This window comes from Peromyscus eremicus, chromosome 8a, assembly GCF_949786415.1.
Source record: "Peromyscus eremicus chromosome 8a, PerEre_H2_v1, whole genome shotgun sequence".
NCBI classification, from domain to species: domain Eukaryota; kingdom Metazoa; phylum Chordata; class Mammalia; order Rodentia; family Cricetidae; genus Peromyscus; species Peromyscus eremicus.
Genome location: NC_081423.1, coordinates 78402090 through 78423441, shown reverse-complemented (window position 1 = coordinate 78423441; position 21352 = coordinate 78402090). Strand labels below are relative to the sequence as shown.

At 48.2% G+C, this 21352-nt stretch overlaps 1 protein-coding gene and 1 pseudogene across 1 annotated transcript in view; both read left to right on the top strand.

Moving 5' to 3' along the window:
- Positions 1-21352, top strand: part of B4galnt2 (beta-1,4-N-acetyl-galactosaminyltransferase 2) — an 82803-nt gene that overhangs the window by 46676 nt on the left and 14775 nt on the right. Inside the window, exons 2-5 of the mRNA XM_059271603.1 lie at positions 13547-13750; positions 14338-14475; positions 15887-15993; positions 20645-20682. Of these exons, the coding sequence (XP_059127586.1) occupies positions 13547-13750; positions 14338-14475; positions 15887-15993; positions 20645-20682 (487 nt within the window). The remainder of the gene's footprint in view (positions 1-13546; positions 13751-14337; positions 14476-15886; positions 15994-20644; positions 20683-21352) is intronic.
- On the top strand, positions 11567-11845 carry LOC131917627 (small nuclear ribonucleoprotein E-like; annotated as a pseudogene).

Below are 21352 nucleotides of genomic sequence, written 5' to 3'. Positions count from 1 at the left end.
TGAGGACCGAACCCAGGGCCTTTCGCTTGCTAGGCAAGTCTCTACCACTGAGCTAAATCCCCAACCCCCCCCCCATTTCTTTTTTAAGGACTTTCTCTACCCTTTTATTTTCTCTCCTAAGCCTGCATATATTTTTAAACACGATGTAACCCATTTAGAGGTTTCTTCTGTCTGAATCTGTCTTTACTGTGTATCTGTAACCTTTTCCGTCTACATGAGCAAAATCCCCAAACCTCCACATGCAGCATGCTGGTGGAGCTTGCAGCTTAAGCCCACAGGCAGTGGCTGGAGACGCCTCTTTGCACCACTGCTTCTTGCCTTGAGCTTTGCCCTGTAGTTTTTAACTTCTCTCATTTTTCCACAGTTCAGCTAGCTCATAAGTCATCACTCTACCTTAATCTCTAACAACGCTGTTGCTTACCCAAATCTATTACCAGCAGGTTGTCTAGGAGGCATATTAACTGAGAACACTGTCTTTCTGGCCTTTCTCATGTGAGAGACTTCGGGAACCTGCCATGTGGCTTAGCTCATGGCGTGGTACTGGCAGCTGCCAGGAGATGCGTCTCTGTACTGTGGCTGGCATGAGAGACACAAGACTAGGAAGTCAAGTTTAGCTCTGTTTTTGTGTGTTTAGAACCTTTTTAAAAGCTTTTACAAGTCTTGTGTTGATCTGTACCAGATGGTGGGTGCCATTTGTAAGGTGGAAATTTCCTGTCCCAACCTGCCTGTTCCCAAATAACCAGCAGCTGCTTCCCAAATAACTGATTTGGAGACTTAATATAAAATTATAAATGCTTGGTCAAAAGCTCAGGTCTGTTATTAACTAGGTCTTACGACTTAACTCATTTCTATTAATCTATGTGCTGCCTGAGGCTCGTGGCTTTTACCTCTAACCCATTTAGTGTGTCCGATTTGTTCTCCATTTGGCTGGCAACTCCACTGACTCTGCCCTTTCTCATCCCATCATTCTCGGTTTGGCTTTCCTGTCTAACTTTATTCTGTTCGGCAACTGGCCAGTCAGCTTGTTTATTAAACCAATCATAGCGACATGTATTCACACAGTGTACAGAAGGATTCTTCCACAGCAGAGGGGAGGAAAGAGGGGAGAGGAGCCAGACCAAGAGGCCAGAAGGGTAAAGGGTAGATGAAAGGATAACCAAAATGGTTTATATATGGATTATACAGGGAAGGGCAGCTGAGGGAAGGGCAGCCCAACCCCTGGACTGGAGAAATTTAGAGTAGGGGACAAGGTGTGCCAGCCAGGAGGGCCAGACTAAGGGATGCTAGGAGAACCTGGCAGCCAGAGTCTGCTTTGATGTGTTAAGCAGGCACCTCAGTCTCAGTTTGAGACCTAATGACTTCCTCCTCAGAGCAAATCATCTGAGACAGGCACCAAGGCCAAAGCCACATGGCTTTTCTTACCTAGTTGCAGAAACTGATAAGATTATGTGCGTGCTTGCTGATCACAAAAGCCAGTGTGAGAAAGGGCTACACAAAACTGTGGCTAACTCGAGGTGGAGACCAAAGACACCTCGGAGACCAGTTACACAGTGAGCCGAGGACTCAGGTTGCCTTTGATGCGCCCACTTGATAACCACAGCTGACTGCATCCTGCTTCCTGGAAAAACCATAGGCAGACTGCTGACGGTGTCGACTGACGGTCCCTTCCTGCCTTGTAAAGCCCTTTTCTAAACCCCAAACAACCGGACAAAGGCAACCAAGACCTGAGACTCTTTGTGCCCAGCAGCTCCAACCCCGACCCAGGTCCCGGAGGCTTTGCATTCTGCTCAGGGTCCTTTCACGTCTCTGTTTCTGTCTCTCTGTCCCTTGCTGTTCAACAGACTTCTTTCACTTTCCCACTCACCTGCTGTCTGTAAACTAGTGAGACATGCATGACCCAGTGTTGACCTCTGGTGTGCGGAGCTCTGGTGACTTGGTTACCTGACAGCCTTACACCAATACCAATACTAGCCAGACTCCCTTGAGCTCAGGGCAAAACGCTCCCTTCTCCACAGGACTGAAAATTTTTATTTATTAGTTGTGTGAGTGTGCGTGCATGTGCACACAGGCCTGCATGCTCCAGGGTGTGCACATGCGGTCTCTGGACAGCTTTCAGGAATCGGTTCTCAGTGTCCACTTTGTTTTTGAGGCAGGAGTTCTCCTTCTGCTCAGGTTCTGTTGCTGCACAGAACGCTCCAGGTCAGCTGGCCCTTAAGCCTTCGGCTGGTTCCCGGTCTGCACTTCCCATCCTGCTTTAGAAGCTCTGGGATCCCAGATGTGCGCCACAGCATGTGGATTTTTGCATGGGTTACAGCATTGAACTCAAGTTGTTGGGCGTTTTTACTTGGGACCCTATAGGACTTAATTTTCAAAGCAGAGATGGATTTTATTAGGGAAGCATCTTAACATAGATTTAAGCATACAATGAAAATAAGGGTCCTCAGGGAGAAGGTTAGATACCCTCAAAGGTCATATGGACTTCCTCAGAGGGAATTACCCCAAAGGATTTTTGCATCTTTTATGGTTTGAAAGGCAGGTTGTTCGTTTGTTTTTACGTTTTACTTTATGCTACCTTTAATCCCACATCATAAGTTCTCATTTCTCTGAGGTCATCTTTTCCCCCTGTGTAATACCTTCTTCTGGCTTAGGACGGTAAGGATCAACTGTATGAGGCAGGGGAGCTCCTGTATGGGTCAGTCTGCCTATGAGCTGTCAGTAGGTCACACAGTTTGAGCACTCCGTTCACCTGGATGAGTTCACTGTCCAGAGAATCTGTACCCAACTTGAAGTGCAGTGGTATTGTTTGTGTTTTGTTTGTTTGTTTCTGTTTTTTGTTTTTTTAGACAGGGTTTCACTGTGTGGCCCCAGCTTTCCTGGAACTCGCTCTGTAGATCAGGCTGGCCTTGAACTCACAAAGATCCACCTGCCTCTGCCTCTCAAGTGCTGGGATTAAAGGTGTGCACCACCACGCCTGGCTTTGTCTGTGTTCTTAAAGATTTATTTATGCTCATGTGTATGGGTGGTTTTTTTCTGCCTGCAGGTATGTATGTGTGTGTACCCCATGTGCACCTGGTGGCAGTGGAGGCCAGAAGACTCCCATGGAAATGGAGTCATGGACAGTTATGAGCCACCAAATGGGTACCGGGAAATGAACACAGGTCCTCTGTGAGAAGAAGTGCTCTAACCATGAAGCAATCTTTTTTTTTTTTTTTTTTTTTTTTTTGGTTTTTCGAGACAGGGTTTCTCTGTGTAGCTTTGCGCCTTTTCCTGGAACTCACTTGGTAGCCCAGGCTGGCCTCGAACTCACAGAGATCCGCCTGGCTCTGCCTCCCGAGTGCTGGGATTAAAGGCGTGTGCCACCACCGCCCGGCTCCATGAAGCAATCTTAACAGCTTCTGGAATCTTCCTTTTTTAATCTTAATTTTTAAAAATTATTTATATATATATATATATATTTTGTGTGTGTGTGTGTGTGTGTGTGTGTGTGTGTGTGTGTGTCTAGATGTGTGCATATGAGTGCAGGTATGTAAGACAAATTACTAAATGGTCTTAGTAATAAAAAACCTGGAGCCAGATAGTGGGGTTAAAACTGAGAGATCACAGAAGCAGAAAGAAGCCAGCCACATTCTTACCCTCAGAACTCCTCAGCCAAGGGAGACCTACTTCCTGTATACCCAACGCCTATATGCCTTTCTGTCCCTGCCATCTTACTTCCTCTCTCCACCCAGCTACAGCTACATCACTTCCTCTTTCTGCCCAGCTCTGTCACTTCCTGTCTGTCTGTCCAGACCTCCAGAACTCTATGGTTACTGCTGGGATTAAAGGTGTGTGCCACCACGCCTGGCTCTGTTCCCAGTGTGGCCTTGAACTCACAGAGATCTGCATGGATCCCTGCCTCCCAAATGCTAGGATTAAAGGCATGTGCTACCATTGCCTGACTTCTATGTTTACTATAGTGGCTGGCTCTTTCCTCTGATCCTCAGATAAGCTTTATTGGGGTGCACAGATAAAATATCACCATACAGGTACCCATGGAGTCCAGAGGAGGCGTTAAATCTTTTGGAGCTGGAGTCCAGGTGGTTGGGTGCAGGGAGTCAGCCTTAGGTCCTCTGCAGAGCTGTGTGAGCTCTTGACCTGAGCCAGCTCTTCCCACCCGACCTGGGTTCTTTTGTTTGTTTTGTGTTTTGACACAGGGTTTCTCTGTGTAGCCCTGGCTGTCCTAGAACTTGCTCTGTAGACCAGGCTGGCCTCCACCTCATAGATCTGACTGCCTCTGCCTCCCAAGTGCTAGGATTAAAGGCGTCCGTTACCAGGGCCTGGCCCATCTGTTCTTAAATATCTGCTGTAACCAGGGAACTGGAGTCCCTTTTCGTAGGTTCTTGTTCTTGCTAATAAAGGAATTTTAAAATCTACTCTGAAGGAAACTAAAAGCTGTTTTATTAGCGTTTGAGAGAAAATCAGCAGAGCAGGGAAGTTATAGATCTTAGTGGCTGCCAGGAAGAGAGCAGTGGGCAGAAAGTGAGAAGCTTATGTGTTTGGATGTAGGATCCAAGAAAGCAGGCATGTTTAGCAATAGAGGTCGGTAAGCAGCTTCTGTGGGCTGGAGGATGTTCAGAGAAAGTTCAGGTGCATCAGGACAGGAAGGTTTAGGTTATGGCTGGTATCCAAAGAGATAGAAGGAGCAAAAGGAAAAGCTAAGACTTAAAAGAGGGACCAGCAAGATGGCTCAGTGGGTAAAGGCACTTGTCCTGAGCCTGACATCCTGAGTTCAGTCTCTGGAACCCACATGGTGGAAGGAGAGACCTGACTCTTCTTCCCCACTCCCCCAGAGCTGAGGACTGAACCCAGGGCCTTGCACTTGCTAGGCAAGCGCTCTACCACTGAGCTAAAGCCCCAACCCCGAGAGCTGACTCTTGAAAGTTGTCCTCTGACCTCCACACATAGACTGAGGCATGCATGTTGGCGACCCTTCCTTACGCAAAACAAACAAACAAAAACTGAGTAGGGAAAGCTCAAAGACTTAGCTGTGCCGATCTACATCTGCGTTGGGGGAAGGGCTCCTGGACATAACAGTACATGATCTCCTAAAGGGGATAATTATTCCTTCCATTTCCTGAACATGTCTTCAAGTGAATCAGCTTTTGCGGGGGAGGGGAGTCTCCTAGCCAGGTGATCGATAGGCCCGGTTGTATTAATAATTACGGAAGGGAACAATGGTATCTAATGTTCTGATCTTTGGGGTAGGTCAGAATTCCAGCTTTCTAGCCAAGGCCAAATAGAATTCATATTTCATTCTTTTTGACTAGGAGGAAGTAACTTAATGGGACTCAGTGGAACCTTGATACCCACCCCCTCCCCCATTTGGCTGTTTAAACCCTAAGGAGGGGCAAAGGTGATTCTTCCCTTTCGAGAGTTGCCATTGAAACGGGAGGTGGATCCAGAGCTGAGAGGAGGGTCCATCTTCACTGACCTCCAAGCCCGTCAGTGCCTGTCCAGCCCACTGCAGTAGCGCTCAGCACTCATTTTGGACCCTATGTCTAGCCGCCATTCGGCCTGTCGCATCTACTGCCCATGCTTCCGCTTTAACTCTGGAATGGCTGTCGATGCCTGTTTCGGATACTTGGTGGTTTTGTGAGTATACGTGTTTGTTCACTTCTGGGAAGATGTGAACAAGTGTCTGTTCACTCCGGGTTCAGCACCAAAGACAGATGGGAGTATGATTCCACCAAGGCACAACCAAACGAACCAATGAGTTTGGGGGACTTACAGACAGGGCATGAATGAGGGGTTACTTATAGGAGCATGGGTGACCTCAACTGCATTAGTGCAAAATTGCACCCCATTGTGGATGATGACCCGATGGGAGCCACACTGTGGAGCCCCATTTCCAGTCCATCATCTATCTCCTATGTATTCTAGCATCTCCCAAGCTTACTTGCCGCTGAGAGAGAGCAGGATGTAATGGCTGCCATAGCAACAGCCGGTCCTGTGATCATGCCTTGGCTGCTTCTACTTAAAACTATCAACAGCATCACTACCAACCAAAGAATCTCTGCTCCAAAATATGCCCGGAGGAAGAGAGTCATATTACAATATCCTTGAAGGTGGAAACAGTTTTACAGACAGGTACTCTGAGAGGTGACATACATCTTTAATGCTGGCACTCTGGGAGGCAGAAGCAGGCCAATCTCTGTGAATTTGAGGCTAGCCATGATTTACATAGAGAGTTCCAGGCCAGCCAGGGCTACATAGAAAGTCATTGTCTCAAAAAAAAAAAAAAAAAAAAGTAGTGATTTTCTCTCTGTCTCTCTCTCTTTTCCCCTTTCTTTCTTTCTTTTTCTTTTCTTTTCTTTTCTTTTTTTTTTTTTTTTTTTTTTTGAGCTGAGGATCGAACCCAGGGCCTTGCACTTGCTAGGCAAGCGCTCTACCACTGAGCTAAATCCCCAACCCTCTTTCTTTCTTTTAATTTTTGAGGTGGGGGTCTCACTAATTCAGCTTTGTTGGCCAGGAACTCACCGAGATCTTTCTGCCTCTGCTTAGGGAATGCTGGGATTAAATTCGTGAACCGTCACACCTGGCAGGACAATAATGAACTATTTTCACAGGTTACCTCAGACTGCTTCCAGGGAGAGCTGCTCTTATTATTATTATTGCTCATTATTTTTCCCATTGTCTTAGTGCCCTCTGATATCTCGACACGGATTTTGTGTGGGAGTGGGAGAGGAGAGGATCCAGCTTTTGAAACTGCCGTCTATGGTATGATGGTGTGCACCGTCTGGTCCTCTGTGATTGGAGGAGGAGGAGGAGGGTCCCAATTCCACCTTAGGCTTTTAGATGAACCACGGGAAAAATGTGAGTCCCAAGAGACTGTCTTTACACTGTGCGGCCATCGCTGGGGGGGGCACACTAGTTACTGTGTGGCCATCGCTGAGGGGGGCACACTAGTTACTGTGTGGCCATCACTGGGGGGGCACATCACTGGGGGGGCACACTAGTTACTGTGCGGCCATCGCTGTGGGGGGGCACACTAGTTACTGTGCGGACATCGCTGTGGGGGAGGCACACTAGTTACTGTGCGGCCATCACTGGGGGGCACACTAGTTACTGTGCGGCCATCGCTGGGGGGGGCACACTAGTTACTGTGCGGCCATCGCTGGGGGGGCACACTAGTTACTGTGCGGCCATCACTGGGGGGACACACTAGTTACTGTGTGGCCATCACTGGGGGGGCACACTAGTTACTGTGCGGCCATCGCTATGGGGGGCACACTAGTTACTGTGTGGCCATCACTGGGGGGGCACACTAGTTACTGTGTGGCCATCACTGGGGGGGCACACTAGTTACTGTGCAGACATCGCTGTGGGGGGGGCACACTAGTTACTGTGCAGACATCGCTGTGGGGGGGGCACACTAGTTACTGTGCGGCCATCACTGGGGGGCACACTAGTTACTGTGTGGCCATCACTGGGGGGGCACACTAGTTACTGTGCTGCCATCGCTGTGGGGGGGGGACAACAGTTACTGTTCTCATTGTGACAAAAGCACCTGAGAAATGGCTTCTGCTCAGGACTTGAGGGAACATCCATCGTGGGAAAGACTGGTGGCAGGAGGGTGAGGCAGTTGGTCACCTTGTACCTGCAGTCAGGAAGCAGAGAGAGAATGCCATTACTTAAACCTCCTCTTCCTCTTTTTTGTCTTCTTCTTCTTCATCTTCTTCTTCTTTTTTGAGACAGGGTTTATCTGCGAGGACTTGGCTGTCCTGGATCTCAGTCTGTAGATCTGGCCTCAGACTCAGCAATCCACCTGCCTCAGCCTCTCGAGTGCTGGGATTAAAGGCATGCGCCACCACCGCCCAGCCCTCCTCTTCTTTTTAAGTTCACTTCTAAAGATTTACTTCATTGAATTTTTAAAATTTGTATGTGCACTGGTGTTGTTACCTGCATGTGTGTCTGTGTGAAGGTGTCGGAACTCCTGGAATTGCAGTTTTACAGGCAGTGGAGAGCTCCGTGTGGCTGCTGGGAATTGAACTCAGGTCCTCTGGAAGAGCAGTCAGTGCCCTTAACCACTGAGCCATCTCTCCAACCCCCCTTTCTTCTTTTTAATTTAATGTAAAAATCTCTCTGTTTGTGTGAAGTGTGTGTGTGTGTGTGTGTGTGTGTGTGTGCATGTGAAGGTTCAAGGTCGATGTCAACAACTGTCCTCTTGTGCACTACACATCTTTTAGCCAGGCAGTGGTGGTGCACACTTTTGATCCCAGCACTTGGGAGGCAGAGGCAGACAGATTTCTGAGTTTGAGGCTAGCCTGGTCTACAGAGCGAGTTCCAGGACAGCCAGGGCTACTCAGAGAACTCCTGTCTTGTGTGTGTGTGTGTGGGGGGGGGATCAGGCTGTAGGAAAGCCTGTAAGGCATTTTCTTAATGACTGATGTTGGAGGGCCCAGTCCATTGTGGGTGGGGCCATCCCTGGGTAGGTGGTCCTAGGTTCTATAAAAAAGCAGGCTGAGCAAGCCATGTGGAGCAAGCCATTAAGCAGCATCCCTCCATGGCCTCTGCGTCAGCTCCTGCCTCCAGGCTCCTGTTCTGTTTGGTTCCTGTCCTGACTTTCTTGGAAGATGAACAGAGATATGGGACTGTGAGCCGGACAAACCCTTTCCTCCCCAGCTTGCTTTTGGTTTTATCATAGCAATAGTAACCCTGACTAAGACACCAGCTTTACGTCAGAAATGTTTTTCACTATGCAGGATTTTTTTAAAGTTCTGTTACATATGTAAATATCCCATCTCTTCTACTAAAGGTGTTTCTGTACAGTCATGACTCAGGAGAGGATGGTGGTGACAAGGTGCCCAAAAATAATGTTAGGGCTGGAGAGATGGCTCAGCGATTAAGAACCCATGCTACTGTGTAGAAGATCTGGGTTCAGTTCCCAGTAACCATGGTGGGTGGCTCACAACTGCCTGGAACTCCAGCTCCAGGGGATCCAATGCCCTTATCTGGACTCCATGGGCACTCACACACACACACACACACACACACAGGCATACACATGCACACGCAATTAAAAAATAAATCTTAAGAGTGAGTTTCTAAAGCAAGAGACACAGGATGACATTGACTGACAGCTGGAGGGAGATTAGAGAAGGAGAATTACAGTGATCAGAATGCTCTTTGTGCATGCATGAACTTGTCAAAGAAAAATGCAATAAAGGTTATAAAAAGTTGAAAAACATCATCATCATCATAATAATATTACCTTCCTGTGTGGGAACAAGAGGAAGCGCTATCCAGGGCTCAGGCTTCAGCTGTTCTCAGTTTCTGCTCATTCAAAAGCAAACTGTGTCAGTGGCATAGGAACCGGAGGGACACAATGTCAACCACCAACCCGCCCAGGGTCTTTATTTTGATATTGACTTTATAAGTTGCATTCTGGACCTTTCTTGGACATTTCTTAAATACATCCAACCCAAACAACAGACTCATTATTTCAACCACCTGGCATGGAAACACAGGCTGGCCTGTTTTAGAAGGACAAACTTTGCACTTACCCGGTAAAAATTAAACCTTTATTAGTAATCTCCTGCTAGAACAATCTCTGTTAATTATTATACCTCAGGACGTTTCCTTAGCTCGAGTCAGATCTGGGGAATCAGAAGTCTAAGAACTTGGGAGTGAAAGTGTAACTCAGTGGTAAAATGTTTGCCAGACAAACACAAAGCCTGGAGATCTGATCCATCCATAGCATTACCAAAACTACACATCCGGGAATTTAAATTTAAAGCAGTGTTGTACACCTGTAGTTCCAGCACTTGGGCGAGGGGGTGGGGGCCGAAGGACAAGAAATTAAGATCGTCGTTGGCTAGACAGTGAGTTTGAGGTCGGCCTGTTTCTGTTTTTTAAAGGAAAACTCCAAGTGTCATGAACATGGCTCCACATGTAAAGGTTCTTGCTACCCAGAGAGACAAACTGAGTCCCACCTCCGAGTCCCACACGGTAGAAAAAGAGAACTCACCCCCAAAAATTGTCTCCTGACTTCCACATATGTGTCATAGCACATGCACACTAATGAAACCCCCTTACAAAATAAATAATAATTTTTAAGAAGCTAAGAAATCGCCGGGCGGTGGTGGCGCACGCCTTTAGTCCCAGCACTTGGGAGGCAGAGGCAGGCGGATCTCTGTGAGTTCGAGGCCAGCCTGGTCTCCAAAGCGAGTTCCAGGAAAAGCGCAAAACTACACAGAGAAACCCTGTCTCGGAAAACCAAAAAAAAAAAAAAAAAAAAAAAAAAAAAAGAAGCTAAGAAATCGATGAAGAGCTGGGCGTGGTGGTGCACACCTTTAATCCCAGTACCCGGGAGGTAAAAGCAGGCAGATTTCTGTGAGTTCAGGACTAGCCTGGTCTACAGAGAGAGTTCTGGGACAACCAGTGCTACATAGACCCTGTCTCAAAATAAGCAAAATATAAAAAAATTAAAGAATGTTCCCCTATAGGCTCATGTATTTGAATACTTGGTCACCAGGGAGTGGCACTATATTTTAAAGGGTTGGGAGGTGTGGCCTTGCTGGAGGAAGTGTGTCACTGGGGGTGGGCTTTGAGGTTTCAAGAGCCCATGCCAAGCCCAGAGTCTCTTGGCCAGCAAATCAGGATGTAGTTCTCAGCTACGTCTCCAGCACCACGTCTGCCCGCACGCCACCATGCCTTCTGCTGTGGTGATAATGGACTGACCTCTGAAACTGTACGCGGGTCCCAGTGAAACGCTTTCTCTTAGAAGAGCTACCTCAGTCATGGTGTCTCTTCACAGCCACAGAACAGAGACAAAGACAAGATGGAGGTCTCATAAGGAAGGAGTCCCAGCAGGTGTCATACCTCAGAGATGAGAACGAAAAACCTGGTGCGGACTGACTTGTCAGCCTGGATCAGACTTCGGGGAGGCTAATGCCAGGAGGTTCGTTGTTCAGCATACTGAAAACACAGTACAATTTGGGAAAGGTTTTCAGACAACAACCAGTCCAATTCCAGGTGCACAATAAAGCTTAAGGTGGGACTACATAGAGACTCTTTTACAAATTAAATGTTTTCTTTTATAAGAGTTGCTGTGGTCATGGCATCTATTCACAGCAACAAAACCCTGCCTGAGCCAGGCTGTGTGGTGGCTCACACTTTTAATCCCAGCACTCGGGAGGCAGAGGCAGGCTGATCTCTGAGTTCGAGGCCAGCCTGGGCTACAGAGTGAGTTCCAGGACAACCAGGGCTACACAGAGAAACCCTGTCTTGGAAAACTACACACACACACACACACACACACACACACACACACACACACACACACAAATAAAAACCATACACAAAGCCCTAACTAAGATAGTCGGTGAAGCTATTTCCAGAGAGGATTTAAGGCTCAGGAAGTTCTGAGTTAAAACATCCCCTCCAGAAAGGTGGGCGGCGCACTCAAAAAATAAACAACTCAAGTCTCAAGAGTTCCTAAAAACAAAAGCAAACAAACAAACAAAGCAACAGAACAAGATGGCTTTCTGAGGCGCCTTCCTACTCGTGTGGTCTTGTGACTTCCACCATGGCGTACCGTGGCCAGAGCCAGAAGGTGCAGAAGGTGGTGGTGCAGCTCTTCAACCTCATCTTCAGATACTTGCAAAATAGGTCTTGGATTCAGGTCTGACTGTATGAGCAAATGAATATGGGGATAGGGGATTGTATTATTGGCTTTGATGAGTACATGGACCTCGTATTAGATGATGCAGGAGAAAGTCACGCTAAAACAGAGTCAAGGAAACATCTGGGTCGGATCGTACTGAAAGGAGACAGTATTACTCTGCTCCAAAGTGTTTCCAACTAGAAACTGGCAAGCATTGAGAAGTTGAGGAAGAAGTACAGTAAAGGTGTCTTCTGTTGGGAGCACAGTCCGAAACATTTATTCATATTGTTTTATGTTATTATCATGTGACAATAAATGCTGTGAGATTGTTTTTATTACCCTCCCCCCCTCAAAAAAAAAAAAAACCCACAAGATATTCAGGGCCCTCCCAAGACTATGAAGGCAGCAAGCAGCTGCTGGGGGAGGGGCTTTTCCACCAGCTTCGGAGCTGGCTGGAGGAGACGCTCAGACCCGGAGAGCTGCCGTCAAGTTCTACAGAGAGCTCCAGGGTTGTAACTTTCATGAGTTTTGACCCATGTTGGGGTCCACTCTTTGGTGATACAGCTCCCTTCGGTTGTCTCTTCTCCTGTGAGAAACCTCTCACTCATTTTCCCGATAGAGTCGTTGATTCGCCAGGTTGGACTTCGGTGTGATCCTTACGCTGGTCTGTTGTTATTTTCCATTTAGAGTGAACAGGTGTTTGCTCTAGTCTCCCTAGGAAGAGGGTCCCAGCACAAACAAAGACCTACTCTGATGTAGGTGGTACTGTCCCTTGGGCCTGGGGCAACAAGTTAAAAAAAAATAAAAAGGGGCCCGGCGGTGGTGGCGCACGCCTTTAATCCCAGCACTCGGGAGGCAGAGCCAGGCGGATCTCTGTGAGTTCAAGGCCAGCCTGGACTACCAAGTGAGTTCCAGGAAAGGCACAAAACTACACAGAGAAACCCTGTCTCGAAAAACCAAAAAAATAAAATAAAATAAAATAAAAATAAAAATAAATAAAAAAAAATAAAAAGACAAACCCAGAGTTCTAGATTTCCCCTTTCCCAACTTCGTGTTGTGCTGTGGTGTGAGGAACCCCCTTGGGGCTGCCTCTGCAATGACTGGCTGAACTTCTGAAACCGGGGGGCCAAGAGAGCCCACTTCAGATGCTTTCTGCAAATCTTTTAATCGACTTGACACAGAAGTGGCCAATACATGAGCTTCTGTGCACCCCCCCCCCATTCTGAGATTGTTTTGCCCATCCCTTAATCTCCCCAAGTCCTTTGTTATTCCTTCCTTCTCTGTTTTTGAGTTGTCCTTAGAAATCCCTTTCACCTTCCTTAAGAGAGCCTCTCACTGGCCTGGAACTCACCATTAGGCGAGACTGGCTGGCCAGTGAGGCCCCAAGACCCTCCATTGTTATCCTGAGTATCTTGGGATTGCAAGCACGTACCAACGTACCCAACTTTTAAAAGTTAATTATTAATCCAAGAGTGGTGGCGTACCCCTTTAGTCCCAGCATGAGAGACAGAGGCGGGCAGATCTCTATGAATTCAAGGCCAGAATGATCTACACAGTTAACTCCAGGCCAGCCAGGGTTATATGATGAGACCCTGTCTCAAACAAAACAAATTAGATGATTATTATTGAATGTGCATGTGAATGTATATGTGCAGATGCCATGGCTGAGGTGTGGATGTCAGAGGACAGTTTGTGGGAGCTGGTCCAGTCCTCCCACTGTGGGTCCTGGCAATCAAGTCCTCTTTTACCCACGGAGCCCTCTACCAGTCCGTACCCAGCTTTTTATGTGGGTGCCAGAGACTGAACTCAGGTCCTCGTGTGCAGCGTCTCTGACTATCGTCCCAGCTCCTTGAGGTCAAACATTTTTAATGCAGTTTGCTTTTTCTCTGTGTGTTCTGCCAGCTCCAGATTTCTGTGGCTCCTCAAGATCTCACTCATGATGATCCTAGGACTTGCTGTTCTTCTGTTTATATCCAAAAGTGTGTCCTTTCAAGCAGTGCACAGCAGCTTCAAGCCAGAGTTCCCGAAGCCTGGGCCGGGTGGCTCAGTGCTGAAGCTTCTACCTGAGAAGCACTTGAGGAACCTCTTTACCTACGAAGGCATCTGGTGAGACTCTGGGTCTCTTCCCTGCTTCTCCCTGGGGCCCTAGGCCTTATGGGCAGTTCTGAACAGATACTGATTACTAAAGTGACTCTCAGAGACCAGGCATGGTCTGTGGAATGCAGTCTCTGTCCTCCACAGCACCCAGAAACCATACAACCTCAGGGGGAAGATGTTGCCTCTTGGCGTCTGCCCTACTGGGACTTACTGCCAACTGAAGTGCCCATGGCTCTGGGGTTTAAAGAAGCTAGGTGGAGGAGATAATTCAAGAGAGGGCTCTTGGGCATGGTGGTACACTCAAGACTGAGGTAGGGTGTTTGCCATGGGTTTGAGGCCAGTCTGTGCCACATAGACAAGAGCTCGTCTCTAAGGGGGAAGGGAAAAGAAAGAAAAGAGAGAGGAGGCTCTTCAGTCCTTCCCTTCACCCTCCCTCCTGCCTGCCTCCAGCTGTCTCTGTGAGCCCTCCACCCCCAAAGTTAGGAGAGCCACGTAGGAAAAGAGACTTTCAGGGTGAGTGTCACACAAGATTAGGGCTAAGGTCCCCTCACTCCCTTCAACCATCCACGTGTATCTGTGTCTCTTGTATGTTTTAGGCTCTTTCCTAAAAACCAGTGCGACTGTGACTCTGGCCAGCTGCGAAGAAAATACAATTTTCAGGGTGCTTATAGCCAGAATGACCTCCCAGCTGTGACTGCCAGGAGACAGGCGGAATTTGAACACTTTCAGAGGAGGTGATGCAGGCTCTGGGGGCTCTCGGGGTCACCAGGGAGAACGAACACCCACTCCAAGTGCTTAAGGGAGTGAGGACCCCTAAAAAAAAAGTCTGGACCTCCCCCTCCTTCGGGGCCCCTGGGAGGAACCATCGGGAATACAGAGAGGAAGACAGTAGAGAATAGAGTCCTCCAAGGGAGATCTGGAGGGTTTTGTGCACATAAAACATTTCAATAAAATCAGTAGAGAAAAAGGAAGACCGAGCTCAACACCGCTCGCTCAGTCATGGTGGTGGCGCAGCCGCGAGGTGCCCAGCCCAGCACAGAAGGTGATGATGCTGGGAACATACCGTCTGCCAGGTCTGAGTAGAGTGTCACTTTTTTTTTTTTTCTTTTGGTTTTTCGAGACAGGGTTTCTCTGTGTAGCTTTGCACCTTTCCTGGGACTCACTTGGTATCCCAGGCTGGCCTCGAACTCACAGAGATCCGCCTGGCTCTGCCTCCCGAGTGCTGGGATTAAAGGCATGCCACCACCGCCCGGCGAGTGTCACTTTTTATTTATGAGTGCTCTGTATGTCTACCAACATACTAGAAGAGGGCATCAGATCCCACTATAGATGGTTGTGTGAGCCACCATGTGGTTGCTGGGAATGGAACTCAGGACCTCTGGAAGAGCAGCCAGTGCTCTTAACCGCTGAGCCATCTCTCCAGCCTGACTGGGTCACTTTTTATCTTTTGATGGTGCTGGACACTGAACCTAGGGCCTCTTATAAGCTAGGCAAGCACTGCATGCCCCACCTCCAGTTCTTTCCCGTGGTGCTGGAAATCAAACCCAGATCCTTGCATGTGCCAGGCAAACGCTCTGCCACAGCCCCAGTCCTTCCTTTTCAGACACAAAGGATGGACACCAAGACTGTTGGTTGAATTAAAATAAGTTCTGGCTGGTTTTTCTTAAAGGGGATTTTGTACATGCTGGGCAGGGTAGTACTTACCTGTAATCCCAAAATGTGGGAAGCCGAGAACAGGTGGATTATAAGTTTAAGAATAACCTAGGCTTCATGGCAAGACTTGTCTCAGAACAATAAGATGGAGTCACTTGTGACAGCCCCTTTAAAGGTAACTAAAAGCAGAGAGGTTTTAGAGAAATACTTCTTATGCAGTGCTAGTTGGTTGTAACTGAACGTGAACCTTGATCCCTGCTTGCATTGAAGTCTATGATACTTGTTTCTGGCATAGACATATTCCACCTCAGGAAGCAGGCAAATGTAACTGGTCTGTCAGGGATGCAGATATTCTTTCATCAAGATTTACTTTTTATTATTTTAAATTGTATGTATGTGCAGGTGATAATTTCACTTGTTCTTGCTGATGATGATGGTGATTTTTAAAATGTGTTTTGTTGTACACTGACTCATTCTTGCTATCTCCCGAAGAAAAGGGCTGCCTCGCCCACCACCTCTGCTGGCTCCACCCAATCTCCCCTTTGGATACCCAGTCCATGGAGTGGAGGTGATTCCCCTGCACACAATTCTCATCCCAGGTAGGTACACCTGTGTCCTAAAAGGCTGCAGCCAGTCATTCACTGGGTGTCCTTGAGCACTTGGCACAACGCAGGAAGCTTGTGGGACTTTGTGGGAGTCCGTGGGAAACCAGCTCCCACCTTTCGAAGGGTTCTTGTGGGGAGGAGAGAGGAATGAGGAAGTATTAGATAGAAAGATAAAAGGAGACAATAAGAGAGAGACACAGGATAGCTTCGGGAGGGCCCTGGGTCAATACCTACTCGCCTTGAGGTTTATTCCAAAGGGCTTTTTTTTTTTTTGGTTTTTCGAGACAGGGTTTCTCTGTGTAGCTTTGCGCCTCTCCTGGAACTCACTCGGTAGCCCAGGCTGGCCTCGAACTCACAGAGATCCGCCTGGCTCTGCCTCCCGAGTGCTGGGATTAAAGGCGTGCGCCACCACCGCCTGGCTCCAAAGGGCTTTTTATACAATGCCAAGGGGTGAGGCAAAAGACCTCCCCCTTTCAAGATCAAAGCACAACATACAGCCAAGTGTAGACCCTTCAGAACACCTGGTAACCACGCCTGTGGCCAAATCATCCCATTATGCAGCCCTGCTGGGTAAAGCAAGCCCAGATTCTCTGACCCTGAGTAAGGTCTCACTAGAGAACCTCTGTGGGCCCTCACAGGATTTCATTCTGTTAGACTCCCTGATTACACAACCTGGAATCTCTCTTTGTAGCTGCAGATTCCCTGTGGCTCTAAGGTAACATGGAAGTTGGAGTTCTGTGGGCCTCTGGGGGGGATCTTAAGGAATAATTGGCTTTCAAAGGTCCTCTAGCACCAAGAGCGAATTGATGAGCCTATCTCCAGGGAGGATGTTCTGAAAAGAATACTTATGTTGGTTCAACTCCCTCGTAGGGCAGGAAGAGGGAGTGGTTCGGCAGGGCAAGGTGCCCGTGCCAGGGCTGCCACCTGAGGTCCATACTCAGGACCCACATGGTAGAAAGCCAGCTTCCTCAGGCTCCTAACCTGCCCACATGAACCATGGCATGCATGTACCCCTCCACACACACACACACACTCCCTATGCACAAAATAAAAAAATTTAAAATGTAAACTGAAATAACAATTAAATTCCTTTCCAAGCTCAGGGTGGCAGCACACACCAGTACTCACACATCAGGAGACTGAGGCAGGAGGATCAGGAATTTGAGGCTACACAGTTTTAGCCCCACACCTCCATACCAAGCACCCCAAATTAAAGCAAATAAGATTAAACAATAAAGACAAAACAAAAAGAAAACTAGCCCTTCATGGGGTCTTTATGCATCCCCCTGCCTCTCCATCGCCTGCTTTTTCAAAGCCAAGTGCAGCAAGGCCAGGAGACACCGCAAGCAATATGCGCATTTTCCCCGCAGAAGTGGTGGGTGGGCTCCGGACCATCTGGTGAATGCCTTCCTTGCTATGGGCTCTTGGCATCCAGAGGCAAACAGCCCCTGCCATGAGCCATGGAAAAGACCTGAGTTGAGCTGGGTGACAGTGGCACACGGGATCCAGCGAGTCTCCGTGAGCGAGACCCAAATTATCCAAACTCACACTGCTAACAGGTGGAGATGAGAGTGAGTGCCCGGGACAGAAGGCAGGCAGGTACCAGATCTGTGGCCGAGCCTTCCCGACGGAACAAGGGGAAGGAGAAGCAGCCCCCTTGGCCCAGTGACAGCTAAACCTCCTCCTCTACTGCTTGCCAGCCTTCCCTTCAAGCTGAAGTCACACTTAATTACATCCTGTGAGATAACTAATAAATCTTGCCCGGAGGGAGAGCACTGTTGGTTGAACCCAAGGCTTTCTAGACAAGTACCATGCCAGTGAGTTATACCCTTAACCCTGGTAATGATTTTGTGTAGCCATTTACAAATGATTTTACATTTTGGGTAACTCGTTTATAAAACAAACAAACAAACAAAAAAACATCGCTGGGTGGCGGCAGTGGCACACACCTTTAATCCCAGCACTCAGGAGGCAGAGCCAGGCGGATCTCTGTAAGTTTGAGGCCAGCCTGGGCTACAGAGTGAGATCCAGGACAGGCACCAAAACTACACAGAGAAACCCTGTCTCAAGAAACAAAACAAAACAAACAAACAAAAACAAAACCACACAGACACACATTTGCTTGATTTTTGTTTATCTAAAAATACTTAGTATTTATGCATCTCTGTGTGTCTGTGTGAGTATATATGTACATGAATACATGTAGATGTGTATGGAGGCCAGAAGACCGTGTTAGTGATGCCTTCTGTTACCTCTGCCTTTTCCTTTTGAGGCAGGTTTTCTGGAGTTCATAATTCTCTGCTAGGCTGGAAGTCAGCAAGTGCCAGCAATCCTCCTGTCTCTGCACCCCTCAGATCTAAGATAACAGGCATTTGTGGGACCTGAACTCAGATCCTTATGATTGTGTAGCGAGCACTCCTAACTGCTGAGCCATCTCTCCGGTTTGTTTGTTGTGTGTGTGTGGTTTTTTTTTTTTTTTTGGTTTTTCGAGACAGGGTTTCTCTGTGTGGCTTTGCGCCTTTCCTGGGACTCACTTGGTAGCCCAGGCTGGCCTCGAACTCACAGAGATCCGCCTGGCTCTGCCTCCCGAGTGCTGGGATTAAAGGCGTGCGCCACCACTGCCCGGCTTTGTTGTGTGTTTTTTATTTTGAATGAAATAGTATTAAATTGCTTAACCCGCTTAGTAGTTTCAAGGAGCACTGTCACAAATAATTTGAGAGCCTTGGAGGGTCATTTTGTTGTTTGTCTGTTTCCTGTTATGTAGATAAAATATTCTGACAAGCCAGGCGGTGGTGGCGCACCCCTTTAATCCCAGCACTCAGAAGACAGAACCAGGTGGATCTGTGTGAGTTTGAGGCCAGCCTGGTCTACAGAGCGAGATCCAGGACAGGCACCAAAACTACACAGAGAACCCTGTCTCGAAAAAGCAAAACCAAAACCCTGCACATACATACATGTAGGCAAAATACACTCATACATATGAAATAAAAAAATTAATTATAAAATTAAAAATAAATAAATATGACCCAATGAGTTTATTAGGATTGCTTGCAAGAGTATGGTGTGCTTGTAGGATTGGTGTCACGTACTACTATTCGAGCAGCTATACCACTGAAGAAACTATCTCCCCTTGTCCAACCATTAACTGCGGATAGCTTCTCACAGATGGGTGTGGCCTCATGAGCTCTTCCTCCATCCTTGATGGGCTGGGTCTTGTGCAGGTAACCACAGCTGCTGTGAGTCCGTGACAAAAAAGGCCACATCCTATCCCGAAGACGGCATTGTACAGAACTGCTCTCCACCTTCTGACTCTCAGGCTTTCCCCCCTCCTCTTCTGTGAGGTTTCCTGATCCTCAGAGGGGATGGTGTAGAGATGTCTCCTTTAGAACAGAGCACTCAACGGTCACTTTGCTCAGATACATACTTGTTTTTGCCTGGCCTCCAAATCCACATGTCACTATGTAAGATAATGGCCTTGAACTTATGACCCTCCCTCCTCTACTACCTGAGTACTGGGAATGCATGCTTGCACAGCCATGCCCAGGGTTTTGTGGTGCCGGGGATCAAACTCAAGGCATTGTGCATGCTAGGCAAGCACTCTACTGCAATGTGTACTCTACACACACACTGAAACGTTATAATCATTTACCAATAACTCCCTTGTCTTAATTTTGCTTTGATAAACACCCTGACAAAAAAAGCAATTCAGGGGAGAAAGGTTTATTTTACCTGGTAGTTCCAGTTTACAGACTGTCATGGTGGGGAAATCAAGGCGTCAGGAGCCTGAAGCAGCTAGTCATATTATGTGTGTGGCCAGTCAGTAGAAGAGGGCAACAGACAGGTGCAGGCAGGTCAGTGTTCAGCTTATTTTATCCATTCACACAGTCCAGAATCCCCTGCCTAGGGAATGGTGCCGCCTAACAGTGGGTGGGTCTTCTCGTTACCTTACAGACATGCCCAGATGTCCTTCTCCCAGGTGATTCTAGATTCTGCCAGGTTGATAATTAGCTTTAGCCATCACATCCCCTCTCCCACCTCCTGGCAAGTTATACTTCTTCTTCTGAGAGTATGACTCTCCCCAGATTCGTCTAAGGGTCATTCATTATGTCTCCATTGTGGTGATATTTTGTTTGTGCTCTAACAAATAAAACTTGCCTGGAGATCAGAGAAATAAAGGAGCCAGCCACTAGAAAGACTTCTTAGCTCTAGGAATCCTCAGCCTGAAAAGCCGGAGCTCCTGTCTCCACCCAGCCATATCACTTCCTGTTTCCTCCTCCCAGGTGCTGGGCTTAAAGGCGTGTGCCACCAGCGCCCGGCACAAGCTTTACTTTTTAGAGCACAAACAAAACATCACCATACTCCATTGTTGCTTTCCCTTCAGTAGCAGGGCCATCTGGAAGGGACTGTGTGAGTTCACAGAACCCAAAGCTGAGGGTGAGCACAGGAAGCCTTAGGTCCGTGTGGGTTTGAGACCATGGAGCCATCCCACAGCCCTGGGAATGGGGACTGGGGTAGGTCAACTGTCTGATAGAAAATGACACTTGGTGGGCTCTCCAGATGTATGTGGGAGTCGGGTAGGGAAGTGTACTAGGGGGTGTCAGTGTTCTCTCAGACTTGTTTTTTGGGTCCCTCCTGTGTCTTTCAGGCCTCCGGTATGAAGGGCCGGATGCCCCAGTCTATGAGGTAAGAGTCCCCAGCCCAGCGCTTTTGGCACTGCCCCACAGCTATGGCTGATCTCAGCCTTCAGCCAAGCCCTATTGATTAGCCATAATCACACATGGATTTGCAGTCACTGGCGTGGCTGCAGGGAGTACTTCCAAAGCTACCCAGAGCTCACAGCCATCACCGTGGTTGTTTTGCTTTAGGCAGAAGCGGCCGCCGCCTCCACGGCTGCTGCCTGTGTGGCCTCTGACAACAAAAGTATAGGGTGCTCCGCCTTCCCCGGGGTGCTCTGCCTCGCCCCCTCCCAGCGCAGCTCTGGGTTGAGGTCTTAGGGTGGGATGTCTGATGGGTGAGGTATAGTCTCATCCAGGACCTGCAAAAGGGCCCTGGGAAATGAGGCTGGGAGTGTGTGTGCAGATGTACGTACACAGGGAAGAGTGTGGAGGCCGGAGAAGCTGTCCTCCCCTATAGGGTCTCCACCCTGCTCCCTTGAGACTCTGGGGAGCTCACTGTGTTTTGGCGAGACTGACAGCTAGCCAGCCCCCACGACCCTCCAGCCTCATTATTTATTTTCTTCGGTTTTGGGGGTTGCCTGACTTTTTTATGTGGGAACTGGGCACTCAAATCCAGGTTCTGATACTTACACAAGTGTTCTTACCCGCTGTGCCGTCTCGGCTCTAAGTGGGATCTG